Source organism: Cervus canadensis, chromosome 33 (genome assembly GCF_019320065.1).
Source record: "Cervus canadensis isolate Bull #8, Minnesota chromosome 33, ASM1932006v1, whole genome shotgun sequence".
Lineage (NCBI taxonomy): Eukaryota > Metazoa > Chordata > Mammalia > Artiodactyla > Cervidae > Cervus > Cervus canadensis.
In genome coordinates, this window is record NC_057418.1 from 16,450,584 (window position 1) to 16,473,728 (window position 23,145).

The following is a 23,145-nucleotide window of genomic DNA, read 5'->3' on the forward strand; positions in this document are numbered from 1 at the left end:
CACTGGTTGGAAGCTAAATTTCCCATTGCTGTGTGCAAAGGGTTATTTCAAAAGGGTGGTAAAACAATATCAAGGTCATTGGAACGCAATTACTGGCTGATTTGTTTTTGGAATTTAGGAACAGTGAAGACAGGAAACAGAAGAAATAATCAAGAAAACTTCCTTGGCTTCAGTGAGTACCTGGCTCAAAATCAGAAATATTAAGTTCAAACTAGAAAGCTTGTCTTTTCAGTGTTATTTAATGCTTGGAACCATTCATACTGATTAAAATACATAGTTGAAAAAACTCCCTGTCTTTTGGTGAGATTTTTTTAACTTTTTCAAGGCTCAAGCAATGACACCATCACAATTGTTAATTATTTGGTAAGCTGTGACTTTCTTGCAACAAACAAGTTGTTAGTGACCCTTGTTCATGTGTCTGTGACTAATGCTTTGTTATCTGGACTGTTCTGGGAAAAAAAAAAAATTCTGGACAGTGTTGGTCTGAGCAGGGTACAGAATGGCTGGGGCACAACCATTCTCAGCAGGTGAGCTATATTTGATATCTAAATTGTTAGGAAGTGCCTTCATCTATAATTTGATTGTGGCTTTTCCTAAGCTGATAGATGTTATCTTTCTCTCTATGTTATGTATTCTAAATCTTAAGAGTTGTGGAAAACAGTAGCATTAGGTGCTCTACTGACATTGATACAAAAAAAAAAAAAAAAAACTGGCTGAAGAGCTTGTCCTTACAGAAGTAGAAAACTGGAAAGCATGAATTTAAATGCCAACCTGTGGAAGCAAAGGGCCAGATGATGATTTATATTTGTATTGGGAATATACTAAATCCTAAAGAGATGACCACATATTTTGGTAGCTGTCTCATTTGAAGGTTTTTTAAACCACAAGAATCTTAACAAGATGTGGAATGTTACTTTGACTTGGTGTTGTTCACACTCCATCTGTGGAACTTCTAATTTTACCACACCTGACTCAAATGGTTTAAGTCAACATGTTATATATTTTGCAGTTAGGAGAATGTGACTAAAAGCCACTAGTCTTGGTGAGAAACATTGTGATTTTGGCAGATTATCCTCCAAATATAAAGATCTTGATTTTAATCAGGAAAAAAGTTCTTAAGTTCATAACTTTTTGGAATATTTATGATGTGAGTCACATATAAACAGTGGTTGGAAACTTCAGCTCTTTGTTTAAATGTATGGTGTCCTAAGTGATAAGGGAGTTTTACCTTCAAGGACAGCATTGTCCAAGGAGGCAGGGTGTGTGCAGCAAAATATGACCAGCAGTGTCAAGTCACTGCGATAAGTGTCACTTGAAATGAGAATCTTGGTACTTGCTGTTCCCTCTGAAGTGCCCTTAACTGTAAATAAATCTTCCTTAAGGGTGGTGCTCGGTTGTCACCTACCCTATCAACTTTTCCCTGACCATGTTTTTCAAAATAGCTCAAACCTTCCTCTGCATTCTTTATGTTCTCTGTAACGTCCTTTGGCGTCTGAGATGTATCTTTTCAGCCCCTCACTAGAGCTCACTGAGGGCAGAGTGTGTTTCTTTACAGAGTTATCCCCGCGTCAAGAACAGAGCCTGGCATTCAATAAGTGATTACTAAGTAATATAAAATGAATGGCTATTTGGACAGATATTTCAGAAAAGAATTGCTTAAACTTAAAAGGGCCTAGATTCAGTCTTAGCCAGAAAGAAGGCCTCAGGCATCCCAGACAGTGGGCAAAAATTACTTAAGAATTTGCCTGCTGTATCTTAAGGACCTATTTTGTTTAAACACTGTAATTGGTGTAAAGTCACTTTTTTTGGATACTTTAGAACTTATTTTTACAAGTCAAAGTATCGAGAGCTATTACAATTTATGCTACCTGTGATGTATCCACACCTCCATTGTGATGTCATCAGATCACTTCAGGTGAAGTACAGAACTTTATAAAGATTGTCAGTAACTTTGAATTATCAATACTTTTATGTTCCTTCTTGTGTGTTGCCATTAGTATATTTTATTCAGCTTGTTCCAGTTAAAGGTCAGAAGAAGGGAAAAATTCTAATGGCCTTGATTTTTACTTGTAAAATTTACAGGAGAATGTATAATAAACATTCCAGTTATTCAAGTTAAGTAGAACAAGTTATTCAAGTTAAATAGAACACAGAAACCACCTGTGGGTTTTTATTCAATTTATTCTTCCCTTTGGTAACTCTTACAAACCATCTAGACTTTTATATTAATCAACATCTGCATGGCGTCCCTGTGAACACAATATCTTGTTTAGCTTTGAACAGCTGAGAAGCACAAGTCTAGTTCAGTGACTGTTTGATCAAGGCATCCTTGAGAAGATAGCTGAGTAGTCTGAGTCTTACTTCAGCTCCTAGAGTTTTAAGGAACCCCATGTGTAGATGTCTGAACTGGGTGATGAGTGAGTCCTGGGAACACAACTCACCACAGTTGGAGCATCCTGGACCTCCTGCCAAAATAGGCTTAGTGGTTGTCTGCTTAGTCGTTTTCTTTTTTCTGCTTCTCCACTTAGCATGACCTCTCTCCGTCTCTGAAGAGATGAGTGCAGAGCCTTCCTGTGGAGTGAGATGAGTCTCCTCAGCTGATCATGCTGATCATAGACATCAGCATGAAGAGAAAGTAGGCACTTTTCTGGGATTTAGTCAAGTAAACCAAGTACAGAACAGAATGAGAGCCAGATATATATATATATAGGAAATAGTATCCTTAGATTACAAAGGCTGTGAATGCCTAGGTTATGACCGCCTTCAGCATATCTGTGTCTTTAGTCACTCTCCTCCAGTCTGAACTGGTTGCTTCTCTAGTTCTGGGGCCCAGCTGTCATCCTTCTCTCCCCCTTGTGTTGAATGCCTGTTTGCTGTATCTTTTACTCACCATGTGGAGTATATGTCCTCCAGTAATTCTTGAGACAGAGAACATAGGATGTAGTCTTGAAAGCTTACATGTCTGGAAATGTGTTCTACCCCCATGTTTGATTGGTAGATTGGTTGGGTATAAAACTCTAGATTACAGATTATTTTCCATCAGAAGTTTAGAAAAATTTTCCCTGCTTATTTTTGTTTTTATTGTTTGTGAATCTGAAGCCATTCTGACTCCTGATATTTTGTAAGTTAACTTTTTTCCAAGTCAATAGAATCTGTCTCCAGTGTTATAAAATTTTGCAATAATATTTATTGGTGTAGATTTGTTTCATTTGTGCTGGATCCTCTCAATCAGGAGACTGATGTCCTTTCACTTCTGGAAATAGTTTAAAATTATTTTTATTTTCTTCCTTGTATTTTCTCCTTTCTCTCCTGAATTTCTGTTTTGGAGTAGGACCTTCTGGACAGGTACTGTAATTTGCTTATGTTTCTGTATTTCTGTCGTTTTACTCTACTTTTGGAGAGATTCCCCTAATTCTACCTGCCAGCCTGCTGTTGAGTATTTCTCATGTAAGGCTTTTAATTTCTAAGAGCTTTAATTCTCCTTTATAACGTTTACTATGGGCTTACATGCTGGAGACTTCCCTCAGATCTTAGGAAGTTCCTGTCTTTTGTTCATAGTTAAGATTGGAGGAAGAAGACACTGGAGACTGAATGGATGGGTAGCATCAGATGATTTTGAGCTTTTATTGTAGGGTGGTCTGGGGTGAGATGTTTCTTGAATCTTCCCAGCATCAGTATCTTTAGCTCTTTCTCCATGGAATGATTATATTCTCCAGAAAGCTTGCATTCTGCCTTGAGAGTAAGGGTCTGGCAGGCAGAGTTCTGTGAGCCAAGTAGAGGAAGGTGGGTGTGGGATATTTTCTGCTTTCAACATCACTGTAAATGAGATTAATCACTAGATTATGTACACACATGTCGCATATACAGTTAATCCTCATTAACCATGGAGTTCCTCTTTGCAAATTCACCTACTTGATAAAATTTGTAACCTTCAATCAATAGTCAAAGGTGCTTTCACAGTCGTTCACAGGCTTGTACATAGCAGTTTAAAAGTTGAGTCATCTAACACCCACGCTCCCAGGTGGGGTAGCATGATGTGGTGCTCTGCCTCCTTGTTTCAGCTGTCCCCACTGTAAACAAGGGAACATTTTATGGTCTACTTCATGCCCTGCTTTTCATAATGATGGACTCTTTCTTGATGGTCTCACTGTTTAAAAGGCTCCCAAGCATAGTGTTGCCAGGACTGTCATGTGCCTTATGGAGAAAATATGCCTAAAATATTATCTAAAATATGTTAGATAAGCTTCATGCCAGCTTGAAGTGTGTGGTTGGCTATGAGTTCAATGTTGTTGAATCAACTATATTTAAGGTGTCTTACAACAGATAGAAAAAGGAAGGTTAAAATGTGACCCAGAGGCTCAGAGCAGCTTAACTTTGTATTTCCCCCAGGAGTAGTGTCAGTATTTGCACATTTAGTGCTTGCAGGGATGTATGGAATGTTACTAGCACAAATATTTAGAACCAACTATGTATATGTGAATGGTATCTACCTACCCATGCCTTCAGCTGTTGACCCGTACAGAGGCCTTCTGTCTTATCCTTTCTGAAGAGTAGTCTTCTGCTAGAGTTGGAGAAAGGCAGTCACCCCGGGGCTGGGGGATGAAGGGGGAAGAGTCTAGGAATCTCCACCTCATTTTTAGAAGACTTTCCCCCTGATTCTCCACGTTTGCAATCTCTTCTTCCTCACGTATCCTGTCCCTGTGTCAGAGGCATCTCCTGCTTCAGAAGTTTTGAAGGGTTCTGTGTATAAATCTGGATTTACAGATTCTGTAAATTTCTGGTTCTGTGTGTGAATCAGATTTATTTATTTATTTTTTTCTGCCATCAGCTTGGAAAGTGGATTTTGATGGAGTTTTATGTCCTCCAAGTTGGTTACCATGTCTTTCAGCTTTCCGGATTCTAGTTTTTTTTTTCTTCTCCTCTTTCCTCCCTGTCCTCAGGGTTCTCCATGTTTCTGAGTCCCTTTACCATAGGATTTGGGGAGAAAACAAAAAGAAAATGGCATATTCTCTGTCATCCTAATTTCCTTAGTCTCAGTTCCTATTATTTTGTAACTCGTGTTCCTGAGATAATAAGTTTTGGCTAGTATGCCAGCCCCTTTGCTGTAGGGCCCTGAAAGATGTCAGTATTGCTCATATTTGCATGTTCTAGATTGCAAAGGACTGAAGAGTTTTTTTGATTCACTGACAGCTAGGTAAGAGAATATCTTTTTCCTTCTTTGCAATGTCTTTATAAGGTGCAATATAAGTAATGTGGATTGATAAGTGTCTCTACAAAGCATTCTTACCTTCCAGCTCAGAAGGAGAATGTCTAGTCTCAAGTAGAATTTTTTCCAACTTCATTACGGCCGTAATCCTCTCCAGGTTTCTTGTAAAATTTTTGAACTGAGATTTTGTAATGCTTATTTATCATTGTTAACATGCTAGACAAAACTGTTGATCACTTCCAGATCAGTTTCCTCATTTTAAAAATTGTCTTAAGATTGTGAACCAATGTATAAAAACAATAGCCACTTTAATAGTCTGCTGAGACTCAAGTTAGGGTAAAGTTAGAAATAAGTAAGTTAATGTCATTGTTTTAGAATATTTTCTATCAAAAGAGTTTTTTTAATGTCATTCTTTCTTTTAAACAGCAATGCATAATGTATATAGAAAAATTGAAAATTTAGGAAACTCAAGTTTCACCTTTTTTCTTAGCACTCTAGGTAATTATATGTGTTGTGTGTGTACCACATATATATGTATATATATCCTTCCAGTCTATTTGTAAATACCTGAATAAAAATGCATCTTAAAATTTTCCATGTTATTCTCCCACAAATCATTTTTAATTACTGCATTTTCATTCACTCATTGGCAACCTACTTGTGTAAAGGCCAAAAAGTATTTATAACTTTTGGCTTTGCAGGCCATATGGTCTTGGTTAGAACTACCACACAACTCTACCTCCGTATTTTGAAAATAGCAATAGATTTTATATAAACAAATGGGCCTGACTGGGTACTATTAAAACTTTATTTATAAAGATCATGCAGCGTCAGATTGGGCCCAATGGCCATGAGTTGCCAACCCAAAGGTATTTAAACTTATAATTTTGATGCAGTTCATAAAAAGTTGTAGAGATTCCTGCGCTCTTTATCTAGTTTCCACCAAGTTACATCTTAACTACAGATGTTAAACCCAACGTTAAATCCAGAAAGTATACACTGGTACAATGAGTGTTTGTAGTTCCATGCCATCACATCTTGGCATGGAACTAAGATCAAGTGTAGTTCCCTGCCATGTTACCACATGCATAACCATCAACACCACAATAAAGATAGAGAACTAGCCCGTCACCCAAAGGTCTTCCTCATTCCACCTCCCTCACTGACCATCCCTACCTCTTGGCAATCACTGATCTCTTTTCCATCTCAACTTCTGTCATTTCAAGAATGTTTTACAAATAGAATCATATGTGACCTTTTGAGAACAACTTTCACTCAGCAGTGAGATTGAATCATGTTTTATGTATCAGTAGTTGTTCATTCTCAAGCTGTGTCCAATTCTTTGCGACCTTACAGTCTGGAGCATGCCAGGCTTCCCTATCCTTCGCTATCTCCTGGAGTTTGCGTAGACTCATATCCATTGAGTCAATATTGTCACCCAACCATATCCTTTGTTGCCCCCTTCTCCTCTTGCCCTCAATCTTTCCCAGCATCAGAGTCTCTCTCAATGAGGCAACTCTTCCCATCAAGTGGCCAAAGTACTGGAGCTTCAGCATCAGTCCCTTCAGTAAATATTCAGGGTTGATTTCCTTTAGGATTGACTGGTTTGATCTCCTTGCTGTCGAAGGGGGTCTCAAGAGTCTTCTCCAACACCACAGTACAAAAGCATCAATTCTTCCGCACTCTGCTTTCTTTATAGTCCAACTCTCACATCCATACATGACTACTGGAAGAACCATAGCTTTGACTATCCGGACCTTTGTCAGCAAAGTGATGTCTCTGCTTTCTAATACACTGTCTAGGTTCGTCATAGCCCTTCTTCCGAGGAGCAAGTGTCTTTTAATTTTGTGGCTGAGGTCACCATCCACAGTGATTCTGGAGCTCAAGAAAATAAAATCTGCCACTGTTTCCACTGTTTCCCCATCTATTTGCTATGAAATGTTGGGACCAGGTGCCATGATCTTGGTTTTTTGAATATTGAGTTTTAAGCCAGCATTTTCACTCTCCTCTTTTACCCTCATCAACAGGCTCTTTAGTTCCTCTTTGCTTTCTGCTGTTAGAAAAATAGCATCACATATCTGAAGTTGTTGGTATTTCTCCTAGCAATCTTGATTCCAGCTTGTGAGCTATCCAGCCCAGCAAGATGTACTCTGCATAGAAGTTAAATAAGCAGGGTGACAATATACAGCCTTGACGTACTCCTTCTCCTATTTGGAACCATCCTGTTGTTCCATGTCCAGTTCTGTTGCTTCTTTACCTGCATATAGGTTTCTCAGGAGGCAGGTGAGGTGGTCTGGTATACCCATCTCTTGAATTTTCCACAGTTGGTTGTGATCCATATAGTCAAAAGCTTTAACATAGTCCGTGAAGCAGAAGCAGTTGTTTTTCTGGAAGCCCCTTTTTCCTATGACCCAGCGGATGTTAGCAGTATATCAGAGTTCCTTTCTGTTGCTCAGCAGTGTTCCAGGGTGTGAATGTATCACAGTTTGTTTAATGATTTGCATATTGAAGGGCATCTTGGTTGTTTCACAGGATTCTTGTAAGGTTCTATTGATCTCCACGTTTGGTTCTGCGTATTACCTTTTCTCCTTGTTGTCAAGCTTCCAAGTCGAATGTGTTTGAGAACATGGTGGTGTGTTTCAGGAGTGCAGTTGAATCATACTGTGTTTGTCATTATTTCAAACTCACTGAACTCAAAACTCAACTGATTCAAACCAAAGGCCATTGATCTTCCAGGGGCTTCCATCCATTTACTTTGCAGGTTAGTACTGATACAGTTTGTTTATGGAGATGATTGAGTAAATAGTCTTAATACTTGTGGAGACAGAGACTCAAGTTTGAGTCTCACTGTTAACACTTACTACCTGTTGTCCTCAAGAAGTCACCTAATCTTGAACCTTCATTTTCTTATCTCTTAAGGAAAAAGAAAAGAAAAAAAGGAACAACCCTATCTCATAGGATTGTTGTGAGGATTAAGTGAGATTATGTAGGAAAAGTATTTGGGAAGCAGGAAATCACCCTACAAATGTTACTGCAATATAAAAGTAAAGCATCCTTCATTAGTGTTTTAGAAAAAAGTTTTATAATTAGGATGAATAGTTTTTATTAATGGGTAAGTATGTGGAGGAATGGGACATCCTTGCTGAAGAAAGAAAATCATGACCTAGTTTTTACAGAGTTAGAAGGCCAAAAGAACAGAGAGGAAGAATGGTATTTCTGTATGGCTGCAGTGGATGACCTGTGTTCTAATACAATACCATCTGGCAGATGTGAGAAGAAATCATTTAAATCAACAATCTGTAATGAGCTACCATCTGATTCCTGTTAATCAAGACTTCCTTTCTCAAACCGTCTTCCCATGGTTTCCATGACCCTGTTCTCTCCTGCTTTCTCCTGGCTTATCACCATCATCTTCTTGGCCCTTAAATATGGAGTTCCCTAGGGATCATCCCTGTACTTCTCTTTCCATGACCTCTTCCCTGGCAATATCATGCCTTTACATCACTCTCCAAACAAAGCCTACATCTGTGTCTCTAGCCCTGACCTCCCTCCTTTCCATCCTGCTGGCTGGATGACTCTCAGACTCAGTATTTCCAAAGCTGAGGTCATTTTTCTTACAAGATGTCCCTTCTTTGTGAATTATTTCTTTGTCTCCATAGTCCTACTGTCTTTTCAGTCCCTCAGCATTCTTCCCTCTGTCACCTCCTAGTATCCCCCAGATCCAGTCATCTTATTGATTCTTTGACCACAGTTTCTCTCATTCCCTCTTTCCTTTCCTTTCCAGTCTACACTGTTAGCTTTTTAACTCAAATCCCACTTTCCATCCCCACTGCCCTCTGTTCATCCCTCCTCAGCTTTGTCACATGAATCTTCTACAGCATCATCCAGGTTCTGCTCAATGTCCTCGATTGCTCCCCTTATTTGTATAATAGAGATTAGCCAGATGGTTAGTCTAATATAGAATATTCCCCATGATCAAACTGCTTTTTTATGATCTTTATATTTTAAATATTTGCTTATGTTTTATGAATTTATTGATTTGGCTGCACCAGGTCTTAATTGAGGCATGCAGGATCTTCTTTTTAATTGATCTTAGTTCCTTGATCTGGGATCGAACCTGAGCCCCCTGCATTGGGAGCACAGAGTCTTAACTGCTGGGCCACCAGGGAAGTCCCTGCTTTTTTAGTCTTTATGCTCAACTCCAGATGAACTGAAAGGCAGTAATATGAAACAAAACTTTTTTTCCAGAATTCCACAATGGTTTGCTTTTCCAACTTCATTTAAAATAATTTATGGGCATACCTTCTCTCCTTTTCTATGCTGGACCCATGTATAGTTTCTCTCAATATCCCCACAGAGTTGCATATAACAGGTGTTTATTTATTGAATGAATAATTGGTCCTATGATAGAAACTCAATTCTCATTTAACCCATACATCCAACAAGCAATTATTGAGAAACTTATTGTGTGTTAGGCACTTTGAGGCATTGGGACAGAGTGGGCACAGTTTTGTCTTTTTTTTTTTTTTTTTTAGATATTTGAGTTTATTCTTCATTTAATTTTGAAAACACTTTCAAAATAATTGAATATTTTTTAGAAAAATAATAGCAAGTAGTTAATATATTATTATTGTAGTCCTTCACTTATTCTCTACTACCTATAAAATGTTTTCAGTGAGTCCGCTTCACAGGCCCCGTGAAGAGCTCTGACACAGAGCACCACGCCCGGGGTGACGTTCATCATTCTCGTGTGCTGCTTCATTGTAATGGCTCTGCCTTTCCTGATTTGGAGCAAAGCCCACCGGTTCTACTTGGTCCATTTCATCCTCTTCTACTTCCTTCCTCTTGGGTAGCTTCCTAGCAGAGATTCGTTGAGAAAGCCATTCTCAGGAAAAAGTTCAGTTGCTCAGTCATGTCTGACTGCGACCCCGTGGACTGCAGCACGCCAGGCTTCCCTGTCCATCACCAACTCCCAGAGCTTGCTCAAACTCATGTCCATCGAGTCAGTGATGCCATCCAACCATCTCAACTTCTGTTGTCCTCCTGCCTTCAGTCTTTCCCAGCATCAGGGTCTTTTCCAATGAGTCAGTTCTTCGAATCAGGTGGCCAAAGTTTTGGAGTTTCAGCTTCTCAGGAAAGTTTACCTTAAATTCAGTGCCTAGGCAACCCATTTCATACAGTCCATGATACATTGGCATGTCTTCATTTAGCACACTCATTCTAGTAGCAATCTTAAAGATGTTACCATTGGATTATTTGTGACTTTATACTAGAGTATCAGCTTTGTTTGTTGTTTAGTCAGGTAGTCACGTCCGACTCTTTTGTGACCCCATGGACTGTAGCCCGCCAGGGTCCTCTGTCCATGGGATTTCCCAGGCAAGAATACTGGAGTGGGTTGCCATTTCCTTCTCTAGGGGATCTTCCCAATGCAGGGATCGAACCCACTTCTGCATTGGCAGGTGGATTCTTTGGTGGCTCAGTGGTAAAGAATCCGCCTGCCAAGCAGGAGGCATGGGTTCAATCCCCAGGAGAAAGAAATGGCAACCCACTCCAGTATTCTTCCCTGGGAAATCCTATGGACAGAGGAGCCTGGCGGGCTACAGTTCATGGGGACACAAGAGAGTCGGACACGACCTAACACTAAACAACAACAAATCAGCTTTGTACTTAGTGCCTGATAGCTTTCTTTAGACATTAGTTTAAGGATATATTAAATAATTGTACTCTGGTTGCCTGAAGCATATGGAATGTATCTGTTTAGTGAAGTGAGAAGTCTATGTTAGGAAAACATGGGTGAGTTTTACAAAGGATCTTCCTAAGAGAAGGAAGTCACTGGATGATGGGGGGAGAGGAAGGATATCAAGCTATTGAGAGCTCCCCCACTTAGTCATTTCTTCTTGGGCAGGCAAGTCCATGAAACTAACATAATGTGCTCTTGGATCTTATACAGATGGCAATCAGGAGTTATTTCCCTGTGAAGTCTGTGGAAGACGCTTTGCAGCAGATGTTCTGGTAAACATAAAGACATTTTGTAGATGTGTTTCATTGGAGTTAAATGAACTGTCAAGTTAGTGAGGAGGCCGCAGTGGCAAAGATTAAAGACAGATGTGGAGGGAAAGCAAGGAGAGAAAAGTACATAACCTGTGGCTGGCAGGCCCCGAGGACACTTAGGTAGGTTGATGCTGCCCCCTTGAAAAGGGAGCTTTTTAAATCTGGTCCTGTTCCTGAAAGGAAGCCAGATAAAAGTGTCTTGGCACAGCTGATCGTCTCTTGAGAGGTTTTGGCTCTTTCGCCTTTTCTATAAGCATCAAAAATTCAAATTTTAAGGCCAAAGCACCAGGGAAATTAGCTAGTCAAGAGGAATGAACATTGAATTTGGAGCATCTGGAAACTTGGCTTTTAGCCTCAAATTTGTCACTAACTCTGACAAGTCCTTTAACCTCCCTCTGTTTTCTGCTTTGCCACGTATGAAGACAGAACTCTCCAGTTTCAGGGATTTAATGTAATTTGAACAAAATGGGTGTTAGTCCTGTTCCAGGACCTAATTGTTAATTAGATTTAAGCTAACTGCATGTCAAGTCCCCTGATTGATGCCCATAAAGTTGAATAAAGGCTTGATTTATTTCAAAATTAGGGAAACAAACATACCATATTATGAAGGAGTTCCCAAGAAAAATGATTTTTTTAAAAAAATCTAAGATAATGAACTATTAGCTGGGACATTTAGATCAAAGAGACTTGTTTTCAAACTTAAAAGAATTTGGACTATAATCCTGACTACATTTGGGGCAAAAGACTACCAAATGAGGTTGTAGGTTTTATTTCTCTGGGGAATTTAAAAATAGAATATCTGTTCTAGTTAACTGCAGCTAGAGTTTCCTGGATCTAGAAGGGGAACTCACAAGGCCTATTGTGGCCCAATAATCCCCCAGGGAGCTGCCTTTGCTAACCCAAGACTGCACCCCATGAGACTGGATTTGAGACCTAGGGAGGTACCTTTGAAGAGAGATCACTAAATGCTAAGTATTCTTGAGTCCTCTTGAGTTTTACTTCGTTGACCCATTTCTGGGCTGCAAAGAGCAGTTGATCAAGCGATCTGCTCTTTCTCTTCTCCCCTTCAGTTTTAAAATGGTATGGCGTGTTTATCACCACGTGCTGTGATTTTCATGGATCCTGTATTTTTTGGGTCTGGACAAAGTAACCGATAGCTGTTATGAGTTACATGACCATGAATGAAGAGGGCTTAGAGTGGAAGGCAAAGATTGGCATAATCCTTTAGTGGTGCAATAACTTTATAAAGGTGGTACACGGGCAGTATTCTTGCCTGGGAAATCCCATGGACAGTGGAGCCTGGCGGACTACTGTCCATGGGGTTGCAAAAGAGTCAGACATGACTTAGTGACTAAATCACAACTACGAACAACACAGGCAAAGCTCTATGTGCTGGTTCCCTGGTTTTTGTACCAGAAATGCTGAGTTTTTACTGGTCTACTGGCTGGAGTCATTTTCTCTGCCAATGGTCTTGTAAGTATTGTAATATTTTAAAGTTTAATATTATAAGCTTAGGTTTGCTCTAAAATAAATGACTTCATGAAAAATGTTTGGACACACTAAGGGAAAATGTCTTCATAACTTAAATGGAATTGATGTATTTTTCATTTGTCGTATGGTTGTCCCAGTTGTTTCTTGCAGATGTTCTCAAATATTTCTTTGAAACCTCTCCACTCATTTTTTTCAGGAGTTAAGTGGTTTGATTTGCTGTATGTAGAAAAGCAACCCAGTTAAATCCAGTTTTGAAATGTTGAGTGGTAAGAGTTTTTCTGAAAAGGTTCCACTTGTATAAGAAGCTAAGTTTCCCCTTGCTTTGCATACTTTTGTATGCAGAGAATTACTTCAAAAGAATGGAAAAACAGGGTTGTTGGGACTCAATTCCTGGATGACTTGCTTTTGGAATTTAGAAACAGTGAAGGCAGAAAACAGAATAGAAGTAAAGAAAATTTCCTTGGCTTCAGTGAGTACCTAGCCGAATATCAGAGATAATTTATTTCAATTTAAACTAGAAACTGAGTCTTTTCAACATTGTTTAATGCTTGGAACTACTCACTGAGCCCAAGTGGTTAAGTTAAATATGTAAGACCAAATTTTAAGTCAGTTTCTTTAGCTGTAGAGGCCTTTTCTTGACCTTGCCCAAACACAACATCTAGTTATGTGTAACATGGGTGAAGAGAGCCAGATGGATTTGCTCTGCTGTGATTTGAGAGTTAGAGAATGAACTTGGCTCTGAAGGTGCAACCCAGTCCCTGCAGTGGGGGCTGCTTGAGTACACTGAGCCGTTACGAACTTTGTGATTGTACATGTTAAAAATTTTAATCCCCACTCCTTCTTTTCTAGGAAAGACATGGACCAATTTGTAGAAAACTCTTCAACAAAAAACGTAAACCTTTCAATTCCTTAAAACAAAGATTGCAGGGCACTGACATTCCCACTGTGGGGAATGCGCCTCAGTCCAAGGTACTATCGATATCTTCCTTGCTGTTCTTGATTATGTCCTTCAGTACATGAAAGCCTCTTTCTGGCTCTCTGCTTTCATTTTTGCTTGATAGGGCAATGTAATGTCATGTAAGTATAATCCACCTTTACTGTTTTCTTTTTAATCATGCACACTTAGATTTCCAAATGTATTTCAGATACTTTCCAGATGTGGCAGAAAACAAATCTCGTTTATATTTTCATTAGAGTAGCATTAAATCCAGCAATTAACTTGGAAGACAGTCACTTTAAGGTTACATTTAGGTCTTCCTTTAAAGTTTTGTGATTTCTTTATTTTTTGTGATTGTTGTTTTGTATTTTCCCTCACCACTGTGACTTGAAAATTTTATTACTGTGTTTTCCAAACCTCTTTTAGTGCTTTTGGAAAGCAAACTCTCTTTTTTCCTCCAAATTTCACAGTTCCGTTTCTTATAAATTCAAATCCCAGCTTAAAAAAAAAGATTATAACAGTGAGATATATAGCCTAGATTAGTATATGTTGGTTTAATTTTTTTTTACAGCCACAACCCGTGAGAAAATCTAACTGGAGACAACAGCATGAAGACTTCATTAATTCGATTCAGTCAGCAAAGCAGTGTACACTAGCCATTAAAGAATGCCGGCCTCTCCCACCTCCACCCCCTCCGACCATCAACCCAGGTGTGTGGACAGTTTGGTTTGCTTTTGACATTTTACTCTTAACCAGTTGAGGCTATGCTTGATTTTTTGGCCTAGTCATTATACTTTGCTTCCTCCTAAAGCATAAATACTAATCTGCTTGCAAGGTGGGAGACCTGGGTTCGATCCCTGGGTTGGGAAGATCCCCTGGAGAAGGGAAAGGCAACCCACTCCAGTATTCTTGTCTGGAGAATTCCATGGACAGAGGAGCCTGGTGGGCTACAGTCCATGGGGTCACGAAGAGTCCGATAATTGGGCGACTTTCACTTTCCCAGCATCAGGGTCTTTTCCAGTGAGTTGGCTCTTTGCGTCTGGTGGCCGAAGTATTGGAGCTTCAGCTTCAGCATCAGTCCTTCCAGTGAATATTCAGGGTTGATTTCCTTTAGGATTGACTGGTTTGATCTCCGTGCTGTCCAGGGGACTCTCGAGAGTCTTCTCCAGCACCACAATTTGATATTTCTTCAGCACTCAGCCTTCCTTGGGTCCAACTCTCACATCCGTACATGACTACTGGGAAAAACATAGTTTTGACAATATGGACCTTTGTCGGCAAAGTGATGCCTCTGCTTTTTAATACACTGTCTAGGTTTGTCATAGTTTACCTTCCAAGGAACTTGGGTCTTTTAATTTCCTGGCTACAGTCACCGTCCACAGTGATTTTGGAGCTGAGGAAAATAAAATCTGTCCCTGCTTCCACTTTTTCCCTTTCTCTTTGCCCTGAAGTGATGGGACCAGACGCCATGATCTTGGTTTTTTTAAATGGTGAAAGTCAGATTTTTCACTGTCCTTTTTCACTCTCATCAAGTTCCTCTTGATGTTTCTGCCATTAGATTGGTATCATCTGCATATCTGGTGGTGGCTTAGTCACTAAGTCGTGTCTGACTCTTGTGACCCCATGTACTAAAGCAGGGTCCAATTATATGCTTTCCACAAGAAACACTTTAAAGACACAAATAGGCGAGCCAGGAGGTAACAAGATGGGGAGGTGAGCCAGGCGGGTCTAGAGAGGCCACACCTTCCCTGAGGGACAGCTGCTCCTTGGCTTGTATCATTTTGATCCAATTGACATCTGTAGCTATAACGTGATACACAGTGACAGCAGAATATAATTGTTATCAAGTACACATGGAACATTCATCCAAGATAGACCATGTGCAGGACCACAAAGTGGATCTCAATAAATCTGAAAGGATTGAAATCATACAGACTATGTTATTTGAGTACAGTAGAATTAAATTAGAAATTAATGATGAAAATATATCAAGAAAACTCTTGAATATTTGGAAATTAACAAATAATTTCTAAATACCCTATGGATCTAAGAAGAAATTACAAGAAAAATTAGAAAATGTTTTGAACTGAATGGTAATGAAAACATACCAAAATTTGTGAGATTTCAGCTAAAGCAGTGCTTAAAGGAAAGTTTATAGCTTTAAATGCTTGCATTAGAAAAGGGAGAAAAAGGTTTAAATCAATTGCCTTAAACTTCCTCTTTAAAGTTAGAAAAAGAAGAACAAATTACACTTAAATTAAGTAGAAGGAAGAAAATAGTAAATATAATTCATCATATTAACAAAATATTTTTTTCAAGTGTATGGTCATCTCAGTAGATACAGGAAAAGCCTGTACAAAATACAGTACCTATACATGTTTAAAAAAGAAAAAGCTCTTAGAAAGGTAGAAATAAAAGGGAACTTCCTTAATAAAGCACATCTCTGAAAAACCTACAGCTAACATCAACTTAAAGGTGAAAAGCTGAACACTTTCCCACTGAGTTCAGGACAGAAGCAAGTATGTCCTTTCTGACCACTTCTGTTCAGCACTATCCCGGACATAGTACCCAGTGTAATAAGGAAAAAGTTACATATTTTATACACACACATAAATTTAAAGGTTGGAGAGGAAGAAGTAAAACTGTCCTTACCTACAGACAATGTGAGCATGAAGGAGTAAATGTAGAAAATCTTACAAAACTACAAAAAATGCTACTGAAATTACAAGTTAATTTAACAGGCTTTCAGGATATAACGTCAATATACTCAGGTGAGTTGTATTTCTGTATACTAGGCATGAGTGGGTTAGTTGCTCAGTTGTGTCCAACTCTTTGCAACCCCATGGACCACAGCCCACCAGGCTCCTCCGTCCATGGAATTCTCCAGGCTAGAACACTGGAGTGGGTTGCCATTTCCTTCTCCAGATACTAGGCATAAACAGTTGAAAAAAATGAAAAATGACATTACAATCATGTAAAAAACATGAAATACTTATGTATATATTTAACAAAATATGTGTAAGACTTGTAAAATGAAAACCGCAACACATTCCTTAGAGAAATTAAAGAGGACCAAAATAAATGGAGATATTTACAATTTTTGTGGTTTGGAAGACTTGTGTGTTGTGTTACAAAGTCGGTTATCCCCAGATTGATCTGTGGACAAAATGTAATTCCAGTGAAGATCCCTGCGAGTTTTCTTGCCAAATGGGAATTGACCAGCTGATATTAAAATTACACAGAAATTCAAAGCCAGGATAGTTTTGAAAAAAAGAATAAAATCAGAGGACTTACCTATCTGATGTCAAGACTTACAATAATATTACAGTAATCATGACAATTTGGTATTAGAATATCAACTGAACAGAAAAGAGAATGTAGACCTCCCCCCAATCAATTTGTTAATTGATTTTTAACAAAAGTAGTTCAGAGTGGGAAAAGAGAGTCTTATTAACAATTGATGCTGAGACAACTGGATATCAAAGTGGCAAAAATGAATTTTGATCCTTATACATACACAAAAATTCAAAATGAATAATTGACCTAACATAAGTGCTGTAACTGTAAGATTTCTAGAAAAAACAAACATCTTTGACCTAAGAGTCAACAAAGACTTTTTAAGCTGGATACAAGATACAGTAACAATTTTTTTTCAAAGGAAATTGGTAAACTGGGCTTCGCCAACATTAAAAACTTCAGTTGTGAGAGACACCATTAGGAGAACGCAAAGATGTATAGGGCAAGAGAAAATATTTATAACACATGTATCTGAGGAAGGTCAAATATCAAGAATATTTAAAGAAGTCTTATGACTTAATAGGACAACAACCCAATAAGGAAAAGGCAAGAGATGTCTTTGAACAGAATGTCACAAAATAATGGTCAATAAGCACATGAAAAGATACTCAACATCATTTTTAATAGGGACATGTAAATTAAAACCACAGTGAGACACTAGTACACACCCACTTGAATGGCTAAAAGTGAAGACTGACAATACAAGTGATGGCTAGGATATAGAACAGCTGGAACTCTTATATGCTGCTACTGGGAGTCTAAAATAGTATAGTCACTTTGCACTGGTATTCTCTTAAGTTAAACATACACTTACCTATACAGCAATTCCATTCCTAACTGTTTATGCAAAAAATGGAAAATATGTCCTTAAAACAGACTTACACATTAATGGTCATAGCAGCTTCCTTTAAATATAAAGCATAAACTAGGAACAACTGAAAATGACCATCAGCAAGTAGATGGATAAGCAAATTGTGGAATATCTACAAAATGGAATACAACTGAACAGTAAGAAGAAAGTGTAACTGTACATGTAGCACCGTGGATGCTCTCTTACAGTAAGATATACAAGGGGTAACACTCGTCTTTAGTGACAGGAAAATAGGAGTCTGGGTTTGGAAGAATATTGACTGAAACAGGGGCATGAGGGGACTTTTGGAGGTAATACATTTGTTCCACATTTTAATTGGGTTGGTTACACAATTGAATATATTTGTCAGAACTCACATAGGTGCATTTTATTGTATGTAAATTATTCCTCAAAATTCATTTTTAAAAGTAAAGAAAAAAGAAAATTCCCTTGGCAGTCCACTGGTTAGAACTCCACACTTTTGCTACCAGGGGTACGGGTTCAGTCCCTGATTGGAGTACTAAGATTGTGCAAGCCACACAGCACAGCAAAAAACAATTAAATTAAATAAGTAAAATAAAGTCACAGTGTAATACTATAAAAACCATCCAAAAAATTATCAGAACCTCAATACCAGAAAATACTCTTAATAACTGCTACATTTTTGCTAGGTGCTAATGAAAATATGACTTGGAATAGTCTGTTGTCTTAAGATGTTCCATAGAAAGATCTATGGCTGTAATTTTGATAAGACTTTGGCAACAAGCTTTGTATAATAAAAGCATCTTTTATGAGAACTGCTTCATTTTATAGCAGAAGCTGCAGGGTTGATGGCTACCTTCTAGTTCTGTAGTTGAATAGTGAAAACATGTCAGATGTCCCACTGTGTGAATTTCTCTAATTTCCACGTTGGATTTAAAATGTGGGATTATTGTTTCTTTAAAATAAATAATTCCCTTTGTAAGGCCTCATCAAGTGTACAGTTTATTTTCCTGCCCTTTAAATTTTTATGCTAAAATATAGTTTTATAATTAAATTCTTCCCCATGCCCTTATTATAATTTTATGCACCAAGCAAAATGATTACCTCCAATAGCACATTTTCATTATGATCCAATTATTTTGATTGCACAGGGATTTTATATTAGCCCATATATCCTCCAGCTTAAATACTTAGAAAATTTATACAGACATAACTAGAGTTATTAATCATATGGGCTAGTATATATGAGTTTGGAAGTAATTTCCTTTTTTTTTCCCCAGCATGATTCCCTATTTCGTGGCCCAATTTTTTGACATGCATATATTCTAATTCTTATGACTTAAGTGAGTTTGCAGTCATTCAACTTTCCAAGATTATGTGACAGCTTATAGGGCAGTGATATAGAATATTTACAATTGGGATTTTCAGTGAGTCCTGTTATTTGCTCACTGTTTCACAGGGCTACATGTTGAAACATGGGTATTCAACAAAATGCTTGCATTTTCAAATGACGCTTAATTTTCCACTTTAATCTTTCATGAGATCTGGAGTAAGACTTTAAAAATCATTATCTGTTGAAATAGCACATCATGATTTTATGACATTATTGGCAGAGGAAGAGGAGACTGGATTGAGATGAGGGTAGAATGTGTAGCTCAGTCATGCTGTGTTCAAATTATTGTTGCAGGGAAAAAAAACCTCTTCCATTCTCAGTGTGTTTGATCTTCTCTTCCTCTGCCCTCTTTTTTTTTTTTTTTTTAATTTATTTGGCTGTGCTGGGTTGCTGGGTCTTAGTTGCGGCATGTGGGATCTAGTTCTCTGACCAGGGCTTGAGACTGGGCCACCTGCATTGGGAGCACAGACTCTTAGCCACTGGACCACCAGGGAAGTCCCTTCCTCTGCCCTCTTAAGCCTGGGCTTCAGGCTCCTCCTGTGGTCTCCTGGAGGACCTAGAGCTTCCTCCTTTGGGAGCTTATTCCTCAGAGTGGTAATTGTCTGCCTAGTCCTCTAGCCATCTCTGAGATTTTTGTCAGCAGGAAAATACACTTCAGCTTGGCTGTCACCATGGCAGGATATAGTGAGTGCCAAATCCCTAGAAAGGTGCAATCAATGAGTGAACAAGTCAGATTAAGGAAGCAACATGGTCACTGCAGTAATCATTGCCTTTGACCAAACTGTCTCGCTTATGGTAGCAGTATCTCTGATATAAATCGTGTAAATTGTAACTTTGTAGTTGGTAAAACTAAAGAAATAACCACTGAACCACGAGCTCAGTCCGAGATGGTTTTCTACACTATCGTAAATGAGTTCTGCATGCTAATGGCACTTTCTATTTTACTTTTCATAAGCAGTTTCTCCCTTGTTAGATAGTTGGAACACAAGCTGGCTGGGCCTGTTTCCCTATAGTAACAGCATGTTCCACTCGCCCACTGTGACACGCCCCACTGAGGATTATCATAGGTAATTTTCACAACACCTCAATGAAATAGGTGATATGTAGGTGCTGGGGAAATTGAAGCTTAAGGAGGTTAAGTAACGTGCCCAAGTGCACACACGCAGCAGGTGAAGAGCTATGGCTCAAAACCAGTCAGGCAGGCTGTAGAGCCTTCACCATTTCCCAATGCTGCCTTCTTTCATTTTGCTCAAGGAATTGGTCACCATGGGAAAATTTTTGTTTCTGTATTAGAATGCTTAGTCCATGATTACAGAGACACTGTGTCCTCAAGTTACTTGGAGTGTGATAGGTGTTCAGTAAGTATGGAATTAATGATGAAAGGTCCATATAGTCAAACCTGTGGTTTTTCTAGTAGTCATGTATGGATGTGAGAGTGGACCGCAGAAAAGGCTGAGTGCCGAAGAATTGATGCCTTTGAACTGTGGTGCTGGAGAAGACTTTTCAGAGTGAGAGCTCTGTAGTTCAGATGGTAAAGAATCTGCCTGCCATGCAGGAGACCTGGGTTTGATCCCTGGGTTAGGAAGATCCCTTGGAGAAGGGAATGGCAACCCACCCCAGCACTCTTGCCTGGAGAATCCCATGGACAGAGGAATCTGGCGAGCTACAGTCTGTGGGGTGGAAAAGAGTCAGACACGACTGAGTGACTAACGGTACGACTACTGGAAAGCAAGCAGTTAAGACCAGTCAGTTCCAAAGGAAATCAACCCCGAACGTTCACTGCAAGGACTCAGGCTGAAGCTGAAGCTCCAATGCTTTGTCCACCATCAGCGAACAGCCAGCTCATTGGGAAAAGACCCTGATGCTGGGAGAGACTGGAGGCAAAAGGAGAACAGGGCAGCAGAGGGTGAGATGGTTGGATGGCATCACCAACTCAATGGACATGAGTTTTAGCAAACTCAGGGAGATGATGATGGACAGGGAAGCCTGGCGTGCTGCAATCCATGGGGTCGCAAAGAGTCAGACATGACGGAGCAACTGAACAGCAACAAGGGAAAGTTTCATGCAAAGATAGGCCCAATAAAGGACAGAAACGGTAAGGACCTAATGGAAGCAGAAGAGATTAAGAAGAGGTGGTAAAAATGCACAGAAGAACTATACAAAAAAGGTCTTAATGATCTGGATAACCACAATGGTGTGGTCACTCACCCAGAGCCAGACATCCTGAAGTGTGAAGTCAAGTGGGATTTAGGAAGCATTACTATAAACAAAGCTAGTGGAGATGATGAAATTCCAGCTGAGCTATTTCAAATCCTAAAAGATGATGCTGTTAAAGTGCTGCCCTCACTATACCAGCAAATTTGGAAAACTCAACAGTAGCCACAGGATGGGAAAAGGTCAGTTTTCATTCCAATTCCAAAGAAGGGAAATGCCAAGGAATGTTCAAACTACTGTACAATTGTGCTCATTTCACATGCTAGCAAGGTAATGCTCAAAATCCTTCAAGCTAGTCTTCAAAAGTATGTGAACCAAGAAATTCCAGATGTACAAACTGAATTTAGGAAAGGCAGAGGAACCAGAGACCAAATTGCCAACATCCATTGGATCATAGAAAAAACAAGAGAATTGCAGAAAAACATCTGCTTCATTGACTATGCTAAAGCCTTTGACTGTGTGGATCACACAAACTGTGGAAAATTCTCCAAGAGATGGAAATACCAGACCACCTTATCTGCCTCCTCATAAACCTGTATGCAGGTTAATAATAAACATTTAGAACCAGACATAGAAAAACAGACTGGTTCCAAAGTGGGAAAGGCGTACATCAAGGCTGTATATTGTCACCCTGCTTATTTAACTTCTGTGCAGAGTACAAAATACCAGGCTGGATAAATCACAAGCTGGAATCAAGATTGTTGGGAGAAATATCAACAACCTCAGATAATGCAGATGATACTACCCTAATGACAGAAAGTAAAGAAGAACCAAAGATCCTCTCAATAAGGATGAAGGAGGAGTGTGAAAAAGCTGACTTAACCCTTACATGACATACACTGAAGAATAAATACCCCCCCCCCCAAAAAAAAGCTGGCTTAAAACTCAACATTCAAAAAACTAAGATCATGACATCCAGTCCCATCACTTCATGGCAAGTAGATGGAGAAAAAGTGGAAACAATGACTGATCTTATTTTCTTGGGCTCCAAAATCACTGCAGATGATGACTGCAGCCATGAAATTAAAAGACACTTATTTCTTGGATGAAAAGCTATGACAAACCTAGATACTGTATTAAAAAGCAGAGACATCACTTTGCCAACAAAGTTCTGTCTAGTCAAAGCTATGGTTTTTCCAGTATTCATATATGGATGTGAGAGTTGGACCATAAAGAAGGCGAGTGAAAAGAACTGATGCTTTGAATTGTGGTGCTAGAGAAGACTCCTGAGAGTCCCTTGGACAGCAAGGAGATCAAACCAGTCAATCCTAAAGGAAACCAGTCCTGAATATTCACTGGAAGGACTGATGCTGAAGCTAAATCTCCCATAGTTTCGTCACCTAATGCAAAGAGCCAGCTCACTGGAAAAGACCCTGATGCTGGGAAAGATTGAGGGCAGGAGGAAAAGGGAGCAACAGGGAATGAGATGGTTGGATGGCATCACTGATTCAGTGGACATAAATCTGAGCAAACTCCAGGAGACAGTGAAGGACAGGGAAGCCTGGCTTGCTGCAGTCCATGGGGTAACAAAGAGTTAGACATGACTGAGCAACTGAACAGCAGCTGCCAGAGTGTGAAGTAAAAGTTAAGAGTTAACCATTTCTTTTATTTCAGTTTCTTATATATTCAAATTCTTTCATTTTATGAGTATTCATTTTAGGAAATGATCTATTGAAAAAGAAAACTCCCCAAACTGCTTAAAAAGATGCCTTCAAAAAAAATCT

At 39.1% G+C, this 23,145-nt stretch overlaps 1 protein-coding gene across 1 annotated transcript in view; it reads left to right on the forward strand.

Annotated features, from left to right (window-relative positions):
• Positions 1–280: 280 nt before the first annotated feature.
• Positions 281–23,145, forward strand: part of ZC2HC1B (zinc finger C2HC-type containing 1B) — a 37,120-nt gene continuing 14,255 nt past the window's right edge. The window contains exons 1-4 of the mRNA XM_043457205.1: positions 281–527; positions 11,157–11,218; positions 13,598–13,717; positions 14,257–14,395. Of these exons, the coding sequence (XP_043313140.1) occupies positions 500–527; positions 11,157–11,218; positions 13,598–13,717; positions 14,257–14,395 (349 nt within the window). The 5' untranslated portion in view covers positions 281–499. The remainder of the gene's footprint in view (positions 528–11,156; positions 11,219–13,597; positions 13,718–14,256; positions 14,396–23,145) is intronic.